This window comes from Orycteropus afer, unplaced genomic scaffold (genome assembly GCF_000298275.1).
Source record: "Orycteropus afer afer isolate SDZICR_OR568_19922 unplaced genomic scaffold, OryAfe1.0 scaffold00014, whole genome shotgun sequence".
Classification (NCBI taxonomy): Eukaryota; Metazoa; Chordata; class Mammalia; order Tubulidentata; family Orycteropodidae; genus Orycteropus; species Orycteropus afer.
In genome coordinates this window covers 6,560,910-6,574,739 of record NW_006921601.1, presented here as the reverse complement: position 1 = coordinate 6,574,739, position 13,830 = coordinate 6,560,910, and the positions used below count along the sequence as shown (strand labels likewise).

Genomic DNA, 13,830 nt, shown 5'->3' with positions numbered 1-13,830 from the left:
AAAATAAAATACTTGGGAATAAATCTTACCAGAGACACAAAAGACCTCTACAAAGAAAACTATAAAAATCTACTTCAAGAAACTGTAAGAGATCTACATAAATGGAAAAACATCCCATGCTGGTGGATAGGAAGACTGAACATTGTGAAAATGTCAGTTCTACCCAAAGCAATCTATACATTCAATGCAATCGCAATCGAGATCCCATCAACATTCTTTAGGAGATATGGAAAAAACAATCACTAACTTTATATGGAAAGGAAAGAGACCTTGGATAAGCAAAGCACTATTGAAGAAGAGGAACAAAGTAGGAGGTCTCACACTCCCGGAACTTAAAACCTACTATGCAGCCACAGTAGTCAAAGCTGCCTGATACTGCTACAACAACAGACACATAGACCAATGGAATAGAATTGAGAACCTGGAAATAGATCCATCTACCTATGGTCAGGTAATATTTGACAAAGGGCCAAAATCCATTAAATGGGAAGGGTTTGTCTGTTTAATAAATGGTGCTGGCAAAATTGGATATTCATTTGCAGAAAGAATGAACCAAGATCCATACTTCACACCATACACAAAAACTAACTCCAGATGAATCAAAGACTTAAATGTGAAAACTATAACTATAAAGTTCCTCAAGGAAAAACTAGGGGCAAATTTCTGGTAGCATAGTGCCTAAGGCATTTGACTGCTAACCAGAAGGCCGGTGGTTCAATCTCACCAGCCACTCCTCAGAAGGAAGGTTGGGCACTCTACTTTTGTAGTGATACTGCCTCGGAAACCCAAGGAGGGGTCACTATCATCCGGGTCCGACTCTACAGCAGTGAGTTTGGGTTGTTTTGTTTTTTGTTTTGTATTGTTTTGTTTTGTTTTGAACATATGGCATAAATAGACTATCAAGCATGACCCAAAATGCACAAATAGCAGAAAAGAAACTAGATGGATGGAACCTTCTAAAAATTAAATTGTGTGCTTCCAAAGACTTCTCCAAAAGAGTCAAAAGAGAACCTACAGATTGGGAAAAAATATTCGGCAATGACATATCTGACAAGGGACTAATCTCTGGAATTTATAGAAAACTCCAACACCTCAACAACAAAAAGACAAATAATCCGATTAAAAAATGGGCAGAAGACGTGAATAGACATTTCACCAAAGAGGATATTCAGGTGGACAACAAACGTAGGAAGGAATGCTCACAATCATTAGTCATTAAAGAGATCAAATCAAAATAACAATAAGAACCATCTTGTCCTAGCACTAGTAGCAAAGTTCAACAAGACAGAAAATAACAAATGCTGGTGAGGAAGCAGGGAGATTGGGACTCTCATACCCTGCTGGTGGGACTGTAAAATGATAGAACCACTATGGAAAGCAGTGTGGTGATTCCTTAAAGAGTTGGAATTAGAAATACCATTTGACCTAGCAATTTCTTTACTAGGTATATACCCTAAAGAAGTGAGAACCTGGACAAGAACAGATATGTGCTGCACACCCGTGTTCCTCACTATTTACAATAGCAAAAAGATGAAAACAACCTAAGTGTCCATCAATAGAAGAATGGATAACCAAAGTATGGTACATACACACAATGAAATACTATGCAACCCTAAAGAATAACATAGAATCAGCAAAAACCCACATAACGTGGATGAACTTGGGGGACATTATGCTGACTGAAGTCAGTCACAGAAGGACAAATATTGTATTAGTCCATTACTGCACAAAGTCAAGGAAAGGTTTATATATGGAAGGAAATTTTCTTTGTTGGTTACTAGAGATGGGAGGGGAGGAAAGGGGAGGAAACACTGTTAGACAGGTAGAGACAAGTATTGATTTGTGTGAAGAGAAGGGCAATGTACCAAATGTGAGTGATCAACATGGTGGCATTGAGGAAGAGGAAGACATAGAGAGGTACATGGGAGGTACAGACAACAAAGATGAACCCTTTTGCACATACAGTACTGCGTTGTCAGTGAAGGCAAACATGGATATATGGGTGGATAGATGGGTGGACAGGCTGAATGATTAGGTGTGTCTATGCAGCAGGGAGTGTGCCTATATACATGTATAGGGTTGGCAGACAATGTTTCTACAAGTGTATTTATATGTTCTGTAAGAATTCTCAGGTATATAGTAGAGCTGACGAGGGACAAGGTTGTAGTCGCTTCTTGGCCACAGCCAGCTACCCAGAAGGAGCGAGTAGTTGGGCCTGTGGTCTCAGGACCATAGTCACAGGGGACATCAAGCTCAGTTGTCATAACATACTACACAAAGACATTGTTCTGTATCCTACTTTGACGAGTAGCGACTGGGGTCTTTAAAGCTTGCAAGCAGCCATCTAGATGCAATGTCCAGAGCAAAGAAGAATGAAGAAAACCAAAGACACATGGAAACAATTAGTCCAAGCGACTGGTACACCATGCAGTTCTCAGCCTATATGAGTATGAGACCAGAAGAACTAGGTGGTGCCTGGCTACTAGTCAACCACTTAGAGGGGGATCTATGTAGGAGATCCTGAATAGAGTGGGAGAACAATGTGGAATGAAACTCAAAATCATTTTAAAAAAAGGGGTGGTGGGTGGGGGGACCAGGTTTATTGGGCTAATAGAGCCTGATGGAACTACTGAGACTATGGCCCCTAGCTGTCCTTCAGCTCTGGAATTGAACCCCCTCCCGTAGCTTCCAGCCAAACAAAAGAGTCATATGAGGTGAACATTTACACTAGGTAGACATGCTCCTTGGAGAGAACAATCATGGGAGAATAGAAGGGCTGTGTATGCACAGGGAGACAGCTCAGGGGGCAGGAGTGCATGGAAGGAAGGACACAGGGAAGAATTTTTACTTCTAATCCTTTCACCATCTCAGGCAGTGTAATATTAGCATCCTCTATTCTCTGTTGTCATTTCAGTGATCTAACATGTTGACAGTTTGACTTGTCATTCTCATAAAGTTGACATTAATCCATTCACCTTACAATCTTTAGTAAGTCAAGGAAAAGTAGAGTATAAGGCAAGGGAAATGATTCAGCTCAACAGATCTTTTCAATAATTTCACATAACATTTTCTTTTCTGAGCTTAGGTTATTCAGCAAAACTCTTAGTAGCACTGAAAGGGACTCATTCTGAAAAAAAAAAAAAAAATAGATCAGTGGGTAAAGTAGCTGTTTTCACCATCTAGGCCTTTTCTTCTCAACTCCTAAAGAATTGAGAAGGGGTTAAAACTTGAGTTCTCTGTTTGACATGTATGTGTATCCCTCAGTCAAAATGTTTTTGCATCTTAGAAAACTAACATTATGATATTCGTACTCTTATATTCTCTCTCTTCTCTCCTTTTTTCTCTCTCCCTATGCCCTCTTTCCCCCTCCTCCTCTCATCCACCAACCCCACTCCTGAATCTTTCCCTTTCTCTCTTCCGTATCACTGAAGCTATCCCGGCCTTCTAGTTGTACCTCAAGCTGTACAGGACAGTAGTTTACCAAGAGTAGCCCGCTGCTATCGACACAATCGCCTGCCCGTTGTCTGTTGGAAGAACTCAAGAAGCAGCACCTTGCTCCTCCGATCTGGAGGATTCCATGGAAAGGGAGTAGTTGGTCTTTTCAAATCTCAGAACTCACCTCAAGCAGGTAAGCATCTCTCTACAGCACAATTAAAATCCTTTCAGAGTAATCCTAAGAATAAAGGAAGTAAAATCTAGGAATGCCAAGTATGCCCTTTCATTAAGATTTCTTTCACATGTGGATTTTTCCACTGTTCTGTATAGAACATGTACAGTGTAACAAGAACCATACTTGGCAATGTGGGGCACCGCCTGGAACTTCACACCTTATTTAATATGCTGGACCTATATTTTTGTTAAGTGAAATTAACATAATAAAGTTTTTGGCTCTAGACTATCTCCATAGATGGAAACGAGATTATCCCAATCTTTTTCTTTCTTCTAAGAAGCATCAAAATTGTATTTAATAGCTTCACAGGCAAATAGGGATTCTGCCTCATGTGAAATGAGATACCTTGTCTCATTTCTACAAGTCACAAAGAAACAAAGAAGGCAGCCAAGTGGTAACCAATATGCTGCTTTAAGGGCTCTCAAGCAAACTGATTTTTAAGGAATAAAGGGGTGTCCAGTTTAAGAAAGCAGAGATAAATGCTGCTATCCATTTTTTGGGGATGGTTTTAGTAGTACCATATCTGAGATCTTATAGTAAGGAGCTATGTTTTACTTATCTTTCACATAACTGCTAACTTACAATAGATGGTCAATAAAATTAAACAATTGATCACTAAGCTATCAGATCCAATTAGAGATACCTGCATTCTTTCCTTTTTAGAAATGATACAAATCAAGTTGTGTGATTTCAGCAGGTAGAACCACGTGCTCCTTAATATCTCTTTATTCTTGTCCATTTCCCTCCTGAAAGTTGGCCATTGTGTCTTTGATCAGTCAGCTGACTGAGGACAGTACCCACATAAATTCTGTATTATTCCCCTGGGCTTAGAGTCTCAACACAGGTTTAATTAAAGGCAATTGGCTTTTAACTGTTTCCTTCCCTGAGGAATCTCCCCAAGCCACACAGTGGGAATAATAGAGGGCAAGCATGTGTCAGTAACATAATGGGGCAAATTATTTCAGGAGCATTGATGAGCATATTATTGAGCTTTTGGTTAGGACATTTTCAAACTATTTTATTTCACTGGTTTCTGAGGGTTTTTTTTTTTATATATAATATAAATTTACCATATTTTATATATTTCCGCTCACATATTTGTTCACATTTTACTATCTTTAAAACTGGGATGCATCTTACAATTGATGTGATTAGAAAGAATTATGTTGTAGTTGAATTGGCAGAGTACTTTTCTTAATATATAAAACAGCAATCTTATCATTGATAGCATCTTAGAACTGATAAAAATATGATGTTAATTATTTCCTGTCAGGTTGCAAGAAAATTTGTTCTAGTGAATCTCTCCCCAGTATCTGAGCCAGTTTCAGTGATTTTCTTTTGCTCCATACTAACTAGACTCATATGTCCTCGAAGCCTAAAATTTGCTCCACGCTTGTTTCCATCTGTGTATACTTATTGTCCTTTTAGAAGCACTAGAAAATCCAGTAGTAATTGCTCCTATCTTCTTCCCATTATCCTCCACCCTCCCCTTAACAAATCCCTGCAAGTGTATGTCCCCTGGCAGGCCTGTGGAGCAGAATTGAAATAAAGTTACTAATACAGGAAAATTCGCACCTCTGCCCCTCCTGGGATGCCGAGGTAACCCTTCCATTCTCTGCTCCCAAACAGTAGCATGGGCAGGGTTGTTGACAAAGAAAGTAAAGGATCATTGTGTTTTCTGACTCTTCATTTTTAGCTGCTTAGATGAGAAGAAGTTGTACACCTGTGTTTGGAAGAGCAGGCTTGTGGCTGGTTTTCCAGACCCTGAGTTATTTCTGGGAGGAGGTTGAGGCAATCAAGGGGTAGGTGTGATGAAACCAGCATCATGGAGGATTAGCCACTTCATAGATTGGAGCTTAAAGTGGAACTGGGTTTCTGTATTTTGATGTGATAACTTGAAGAATGTACGGACAGAGAAGAAGCAAAAATAATTATAAAACTATAGGTACATTTGTTTTGTTAACATAGAGACAATTTGTTTTATTTGATGTCTTTTTGTTTTATAGCTCCTACCTCCTCTTTAGAATCCTTCAGTAACATAGAACAAGAAAAGTACTTGCAGGCCCTACTGAGTGCAGCTTCTGTCCATCAGAAACTCAGTGCCAACAACACTCTGACTGTCAGGCCAGCACTTGCTCTGTCTCCAGGTAAGATTTGATGATATTTTTCTTCCTGACAACTATGAAAGGGTCGAGTCTGTTCCTGGGGTTAGTGTCTTTAATTATTTGCCCTGTTCCTTCAATATGACCCCTTAAAGTTTTACCTGCAGGGCTATAATTTTACCTCCTTTTACTGAGAAATTGTTGTACCACTATTAATAGCTAGTAAATAATAACCCAATTTAGAGACTAAATTATTTCCTTTTTAAAATAGTGATAGAAGGAGAGAGGAGGTATGTTCCATAAATAAAATCACTGGAGATTTTTTCCCCAAGATCTATTTTATGTAAACTTTAAAATATTATTAAGAAATTGAATGTATAAGTTAAACATGTTTATTAAATGTATATCCACTAAAATCATGTATAAGCTTGAAATTCCCCAGATTTCTTCAGCCTTTTATGATGCACAGTACAGTTTGTTTTCACTAGATTTGGATGAAGCCATTAAGACTTGTACTAATATTCTGTTTCAGTTATCATGTGATGGAACCCCAAAGGGTTCATGTAGAGGTAACCCTAATGTGTTAGACACAGGAGCATGTGACTTGAAAAGTTGGTCTCCTTGGCTTAATCAGCTAGTTGAATTAGCTCAAGCATAAGCAGAAAATGGCTTTTCTTGTAAAGTAACACCATGCATGCCTTGCTTCATTTATCATTAAATTCACTGATTGCATTTGCCAAACCTAACTCTCTATAATCTTGCAAATGTGTGTTATCTCAGATGAAGTAATAACATTGCCTTGCTATCTCTAATAAAGCTTTGGTTACTTAAAAAGTACAGTGTTTGGCAGCAATTAGACATGCTACACATGAAGATAACTTTTTGTCATTTGAGTAATGTTAACCCAAACGACATGGTTTTTGTTCTTCTTTTTGGCTGACTTTAGGGACTGAAAGGAGGACTTCAAGAATGTCCACTGTGCTTAAGCAGGTAGTGCCAGGACATTTGGATGTAAACCCATCCAATAGCTTTGCTCGAGGAGGTTAGTAAGATTGATTTTATAACTGAGCATTGATATAAGCTTAAAAGCAGAAAACATTAATTGTTCTAGATAGTGGATACTTTACATCAATTAATTATGGTTCAAATTGTTCTTAATTGTCCTTTTCCATATGAATGATCATATTTATTACTAGCATCATGGTAGATGGATTTAGCCTCATAAGACAAGAGATATAAAAATTGCTAATATCTTACATATTAATGAATTTGTGAAGCTTTAGGAGGTGAAGGGAGTACACCTTAATGGTGAGTCCACCCTAGGCAGAGGCCATGATGCCAGGTTTGCAGGGTAGAAAGACTGATCACAGAAGTACAGACAACTAGGAAGAAGTGATAGCAGACGTAAGGGCTGTGCCTCCTATGCCGTTATTTCACTCCTGACTTCTGAAATGCTAGTTTAGATGATAAGATAGAATGATATCCAGCTTTCCTTTTTTCCTCCGAGCTATGGCTGCTGGCATGAGGAAGTAGAGAAAAGCTGAGTATTAACTTTTCTAAGCTTTGAAGGATGGTCTGCTTTGGTGTCTGGAGGTTTATGTGAGATTCTTTTACTTCTCAGAGAACATTCCACACTAAGTGTCTTGCTTGTAATGGTCTCCTGCTTCACAATGAAGTTGCAGAATGCTAGACTGTTCCCCTAATTCCCAGAGAATACTCAGTCTCTTGAAACCATATCAAGTGAGTGTTCTTGGTTCTGCTTGAACATCATCAGTAATGGGCAACTCATTTCTTCCCACAAGTAGCTCCTTGAAATTTTAAGCAGCTGTGTTTGTTAGAACGCATTCCTGGGTGGTGGGAATGATTAAGTGTTCATCTACTAACTGAAAGATTGGGGGTTCGAAGCCACCTAGAGTCACCTCAGAAGACAGGCCTGGCAGTCGGCTTCCAAAAGGTCACAGCCTTGAAAACCCTATGGAGCAGTTCTACCCTGACACACGTGGCATCACCATGAGTTGGAAGTGACTAGACGGCAACCGGTTTGGGTTTTTGTTTGTTGGTTTGGTTTTTTGTTTATTTGCTAGAAAATTCTTTCTCACATTGATCTTAAAATCACCACCATGTGATTTTTACAATTGGCCCTAGTTCTGCCCTCTTAAGTTACAAAATAAGTGTTGTTTTCTGGCTTTAGTTAATGTTAAACATTCCTGATTTAAATGCTTATAGTTCACTCATCATCACTGTCATTCTGTGGATTCTGTAAAGATTTGAGGCCAACATTCTAGGTATTCGTGCAGCCTAAGATTATATTAGATATGGGGACAGCCCCATCACTAGATAGACCCTTATGGAGATTAATATCATTTGAAATCCCTATGTCTGTTTCACCGTTGTTCTTTACCATATCCTGGCTTTGAGAGGGGGGTTTTGGACCTAAGTGTACTATGTACTGTACCTATAAAATTTCATATTCTTGGATATGCACTATTATTCTATCTACCAGTGTATTAGCTGTTTTCCCAAGGCTCTTGTCATCTGTAGATCTGATCACTGTTCTCATGTGAACAAGCCAGAGCTAGGGACAAAGGCCTGCAGGCTTCCTTCAGAAAGAGATCCATCTGTTAATCTGTGCTAGTTATGCACCCTCCTACTAAACCTCTCACCTGGCTCACAGTTTTAAATCTCAACAATCTTTTAACTTCAGTGTTTACCGATCTTTCAGCTTGTTAATTGTATCACAAAAGATTGTATGTTAGTTTGGCATGATTACAGGAATGAATGCTTTGTCCTGAGTACTAATAAGTAAACCATTAATAATCCAGTCTAGAATTTGATTTAGAATCAACATAAAAACTCTAATTCATAAAATTTACTTTTTTTTCTCTCGAAAGCAGGATTACCTGCACGTTGTCTGGCAGCCACATTGGTTCTTTGGATACGTACTTATTTTCTTCCTCATAAGAATTTTCTGTAATGGCAGGATTTCCTGAGAGTGGTCGTGATCTTCCTGAGTCATCCTTGTAATTAATGTGTCAAACCATAGTGTCATATATAGCTTTTTATGAATTTTTTAAATGCCATTGTTTTAAAATTTAAGATACAAACATCTTATTTCTTTCTTAGTGATTCTGAACTAAAAGTTGGTGCAGTGACTTTCTCGTCAGGTCCCCGTATTTCTAGTGCCAACAACCCTTTTCTTCTGACAGAATTAGGTTCAAGGTTATAGTTCTCCTTACTGCCTTATTTACCATCTGAAAGTTTATATTGTCAGAAAATGAAGTCGGTAATTTTCCATCCTACTTTTAGTATAATGCAGCTTCTAGCAGATGACTGGCTAGTTGAAGCCCTTCCACCCACACTTTGCTGTTGTGTTTTGCTTTTGAACTTCATTGGGAACATTATTTATTCCTATGTTTGTCCAGATGACCTGTTATATAAATTTTAGCTACAAAAGTGTCTCTCCTTTTAAATTGGTACCTAAGGCTCATGGATTTTTCACCCAGTTGTTTCAACTACAGTTTTGTCCTTCCTTTTTATATTAGCCTCAGGTTCATAGCTAATGGTTACATTGTAATCATGAATCCATTCTTTGTGAATTTCAGAAATGCCTGGAAGGCTATATTTACCTCTTTGGTTAAGATCTATTTAACTTGTTTATAATCCATTCTATACGTATCTTTAATAATTATTGTTTCAGACATTTTCCTAAATACTTTCTGCTAAAAAGTACTGTTGACTTGTAACAGCTGTTTTCTCCTGACCTGGCGCCCCTTATTCTCTATGTTAAGCTTCTTGTTAGGTACCATTACGTTGATTCTAACACACTGCCCCGTCCTGTGCCATCCTCACAGTTGTTGCTATGTTTGAACCCACTGTTGGAACCACTGTGTCAGTCCATCTCATGGAGGTCATCTTCATTTTCACTGACCGTCTGCTTTACCAAGCATAATGTCCTTCTCTAGGGACTGGTTCCTCCTGATAACATGACCAAAGTACAGGAGATGAATTCTTGCCATCCTCGCTTCTAAGAAGCGTACTGTTGGACCCGAATTTGGAAAGGAGCACTGGTGCAAGGAACGTGACACTGACTCGACAATGCAAAAGCAAAGGAAAAGTTTATTTCCAAGCTCGAGCTGGGGTCTCTGCTTACACCGATGCAACGGTTTGGGCAAAAGACCCCAGGCTCCTTCTGTTTCACATTTTTATAGGATAATTAAGGGGTGGTTACAAAAAAAATAGAATCTGAGATGTTAGTTAATCGGGAATTGGTGCAGGGGACAGGTTCTGCTATTAGGTAGTAGTTGATAGGTTTAGGTTCGGGACTTTCCAGGCTTCTGACAAGGGAGGGGTCCCTCTCTGGGACTTTCCAGTCTCCGGCCTATCTGATTGGTCCAACTCTGAGGTTCTAACAACAGTGATTTCCCGTAAGTTGGGTCTGTTACATTAAACTGAAACTTAAGTAATAACTGAAACTTAGGCCTACAAAGATTAAGCAAAAACTCAAGCCTACTTGGCCCTTTAGCTTTGTCAGGGTTACTATACTTTCATCCTGTCCCCTTACAGTACTACTTCTAAGACAGATTTGTTCATTCTTCTGGTAGTCATATTACATATTCTTTGCCAACACCGTAATTCAAATGCATCAGTTCTTCAGTCTTCCTTATTCGTTATCCAGCTCTTAAGCTAGGATCCAAAAACAAATCCCATTCTTTAACCCCGTTTCTTAACTCTTCACTCCCAAATATTTAACTTACTAGTTAATAGTAAAGGAGCTCCAGTGGTGCAGTGCCTAAGGCACTTGACTGCTAACCAAAAGGTGGGTGGTTCAAAGCGACCAGCAGCTCTGTGGAAAGAAGATAGGGTAATCTACTTCTGTAAAGATTTACCACCTTGGAAACCCAATGGAGGTTGCTGTGAGTCGCACGCAGTCAACTTGATGGCAGTGAGTTTGGTTTTGGTTTGAGTTAATAGTAGGAGCTCAGTTAAGTTTAGTTGCCATTCTTGTTTTGGTGGTGGTATTTATCATTACTGGTAACTAATACTATGCTGTAGGAGCTCTGGTAGCATAGTACCTAAGGCGCTTGACTGCTAACCAGAAGGCTGGCAGTTCAAATCCACCAGCTACTCCTCAGAAGGAAGATGGGGAGATCTACTTCCATAGTGATACTGCCTCGGAAACCCAAGGAGGGGTCACTATGAGTTGGGTCCGACTCGACAGCACATAACAACAACAACAACAACAATACTATGCTGAAGTGGGAGGTTATATTGGTTTGACTTATAAAATGATTTAACAGTCCCTTAAGTGCTCTCCTGAAGTTTGGAAAACACTACTCTAGACTTAACAGGTGTACTATGCTCATACCTAGGAGACACTCAGGAAATCTGAGTATACCTCACCACCACCACTGCAGTAGTGCAGTTTCCTTAGTTGACATGCCTTCCAGATAGGATTACAATTCTCAAAGTCCTCTGCTGGTCCCTTATCAGTATTGGCATTTCGTCATTGCTGACTTTCTCCTAAGTGATAAAAACTTCACAGTTTTTCATTAATAAGACTAATGCTTAATGTTTTGTATTTAATACCCCTCTTTTCACTCTTTTAAGGAGCTCTGATGTAGTGGTTAAGGCATTTGGCTGCTAACCAAAAGGTTGGCAGTTTGAACCTACCAGCCACTCTATGGAAGAACAATGAGGCAGTCTGCTTCTGTAAAGATTTACAGCCTTGGAAACACTATGGGGCAGTTCTACTCTGTCTTATAGGATCGCTATGAGTCATAATGGACTCGATGGCAATAGTTTTTGGGTTTCACTCTTTCAGTGCACATAACTGAGCTAAAGCTATACTAGAGGGCCTCCACAGCTCACAGCATATTGATTTGCAAAAAATAAATAATCAAAAAATGTTTTGTGCCACATATCAGCTTCTTGACTGTATGTTGGAATGTGTCAGAGTAGACATGTTTCAGTCTCTGCCCTTGAGAGCACACAATCTAGTTGAGTAAAAGAATGTGCAAAATAATCACTGCAGTATGATAAGAGTGCAAACAGAGCTCCCTACAACACTGTTAGGGAACAGTAGGAGTTAACATTATACCTGGATCTCAAGTGATTAGGTAGGAGTTTGTGAGGTTGATAAAATAGCTAAAATCATTCCAGGCAGAGGGACTAGCATGAAAAAGTATAACCTGTTCAGGGAACAATATCTCAAAATCTGGAACTGCTGCAGATTCACTATATTTATCTTAGTGTTCTGTATGCCACAAAGAAAATAGAACTTTGTCAGAAAGGGAAATAGTCGGCCAGCACACGGGGGCTTTATGCCGTAGTCTTTGTTCTGTCTTGCAGTAACATCCTCTGTATGCAGTCAGTCAGTGCCTCTACAGACTTTAGCTTTCTCACTTCCCTTTGGTGACTGATGTCTAAAGTCATCAATGCCTTCTATTTCCTGCCTCCACAACAGGAGGAAAACAGGAGTGAAAGTCATTTTTAATTATTTTTCTTTTATCAGATTAATGTCTGTTCTGGTTACCTAGTACCGCTCTGACAGGCATATACCACAAATGGGATGGTTTGAACAAACAGGAGTTTATTCTCCTACAATTTGGAGGCCTTAAGTCCAAGTTCCAAGTGCCAGGGGCTGGGTGAAAGCCCCTCAGCCTTGGGCTTTAGCTTTGCCTCCTGCTCCCAGCCTCCTGGAGCTAGAGGCTTTTCTTCACTCAGACAACTACTGGCTGCTGAGGCTGACAAGCCCAAGGTCGACAAATAAAATGGCACAGTCCCAATGTTACCAAACCACATGGCAGACCATTAATTCAAGTCCATTGAAAGTCCCAAGATCAGCAGAGCATGGCAGGCTGCTGAATAACAGCCTAGCTACATGTAGGGTTCAAGCGTGCCATAAGCTAGAGACCATTCCCCAAGGCTTCTCCTTAAATATAGGAAGCAGACCACAGCCCTAAGGCAGCTACTCAGCTGCTCACAGTAAATTCCACCATGAAGATGATTACCAGTCTCATCATGGGGAATACTACATCCAACCGCCCAGCCACTCAACCAGGCCCAGCCAAGTTGACACACAAACTTAACTACCACAGTGTCCTATCTTATGCAGTTTTTCAGTCTATAGTTTAATAATACTGCTGTTACCATGTGAATAAATAAAAAATAATTTCCCTTAATTAACTTGAGCAATTCCTTTGCTCAGGAAATGATGTGACTATACCTTACTCCAAACTATTTTTATTACCAGGTAAGTTTTCCCAGAGCTAAGAAGCATTTTCTTTCAGTTGGAAAAAAATAATTAATACATAAACAAAACAAACATACATACACACACACACATATGTATATTACTCAAATTACAAAAGTTTTATCTTTAATACTGCCTATCATTTTGGTGCAAGTAGGAATTTTAGGAGGCATCATTGCTTCAATCATTACAAGCTGTGGTATTAGTAGTATTGGGTATTGTCACAGGATCATGCATTTTTGCCACTCATAACTATCTACTTATGGAAAATAAATGTAATTTCAAATTGAAAAGAGAAGGAAGATTGTGTGGCAATGCTTAATGCTCTATTCCAAAACATGCCCTTGGTTATTCCAAATGGTTGCTAGAGCTTTCATTGTCTCCTGGTATGATGACCTTGCTCAAAGAACAAGTATGTTGTACAAACCGTAGCATTTGCCAGTCAGTCAGCCTCCTTAAAAACTAGTGCCAGTGTATCCCTAACATTATCATCTCTCAAATTCCTTAGTTTTATTATATGAGTTTGATTCTGACTCAACTAAAATCTCCAAAAGCATATTCCATTTGGTATAATTTTTTAGTGGCACTTTCTGCTGTGCTGTCCATGTCATTGTGCTTTCAGTATTTATAAACAGGTACTGAAATTTCATTTTACAGGCACCCAGTTTATCTTTTCTTGTGTGAGTGTAGCTTTTTATTCATTAACTGAATCTCTGCCTTTATTATATTTGCATTTATCCTCATGCTAATTTAATTTTAAAAATTAAATAACCTATTTTTTTCTCTTACTCAATCTGCTCTGATGT

General features: G+C 39.1%; 1 protein-coding gene across 1 annotated transcript in view; it reads left to right on the top strand.

Moving 5' to 3' along the window:
• SBF2 (SET binding factor 2) overlaps positions 1-13,830 on the top strand; it is a 636,061-nt gene that overhangs the window by 564,213 nt on the left and 58,018 nt on the right. Inside the window, exons 27-29 of the mRNA XM_042783055.1 lie at positions 3,432-3,628; positions 5,677-5,817; positions 6,719-6,814. Of these exons, the coding sequence (XP_042638989.1) occupies positions 3,432-3,628; positions 5,677-5,817; positions 6,719-6,814 (434 nt within the window). The remainder of the gene's footprint in view (positions 1-3,431; positions 3,629-5,676; positions 5,818-6,718; positions 6,815-13,830) is intronic.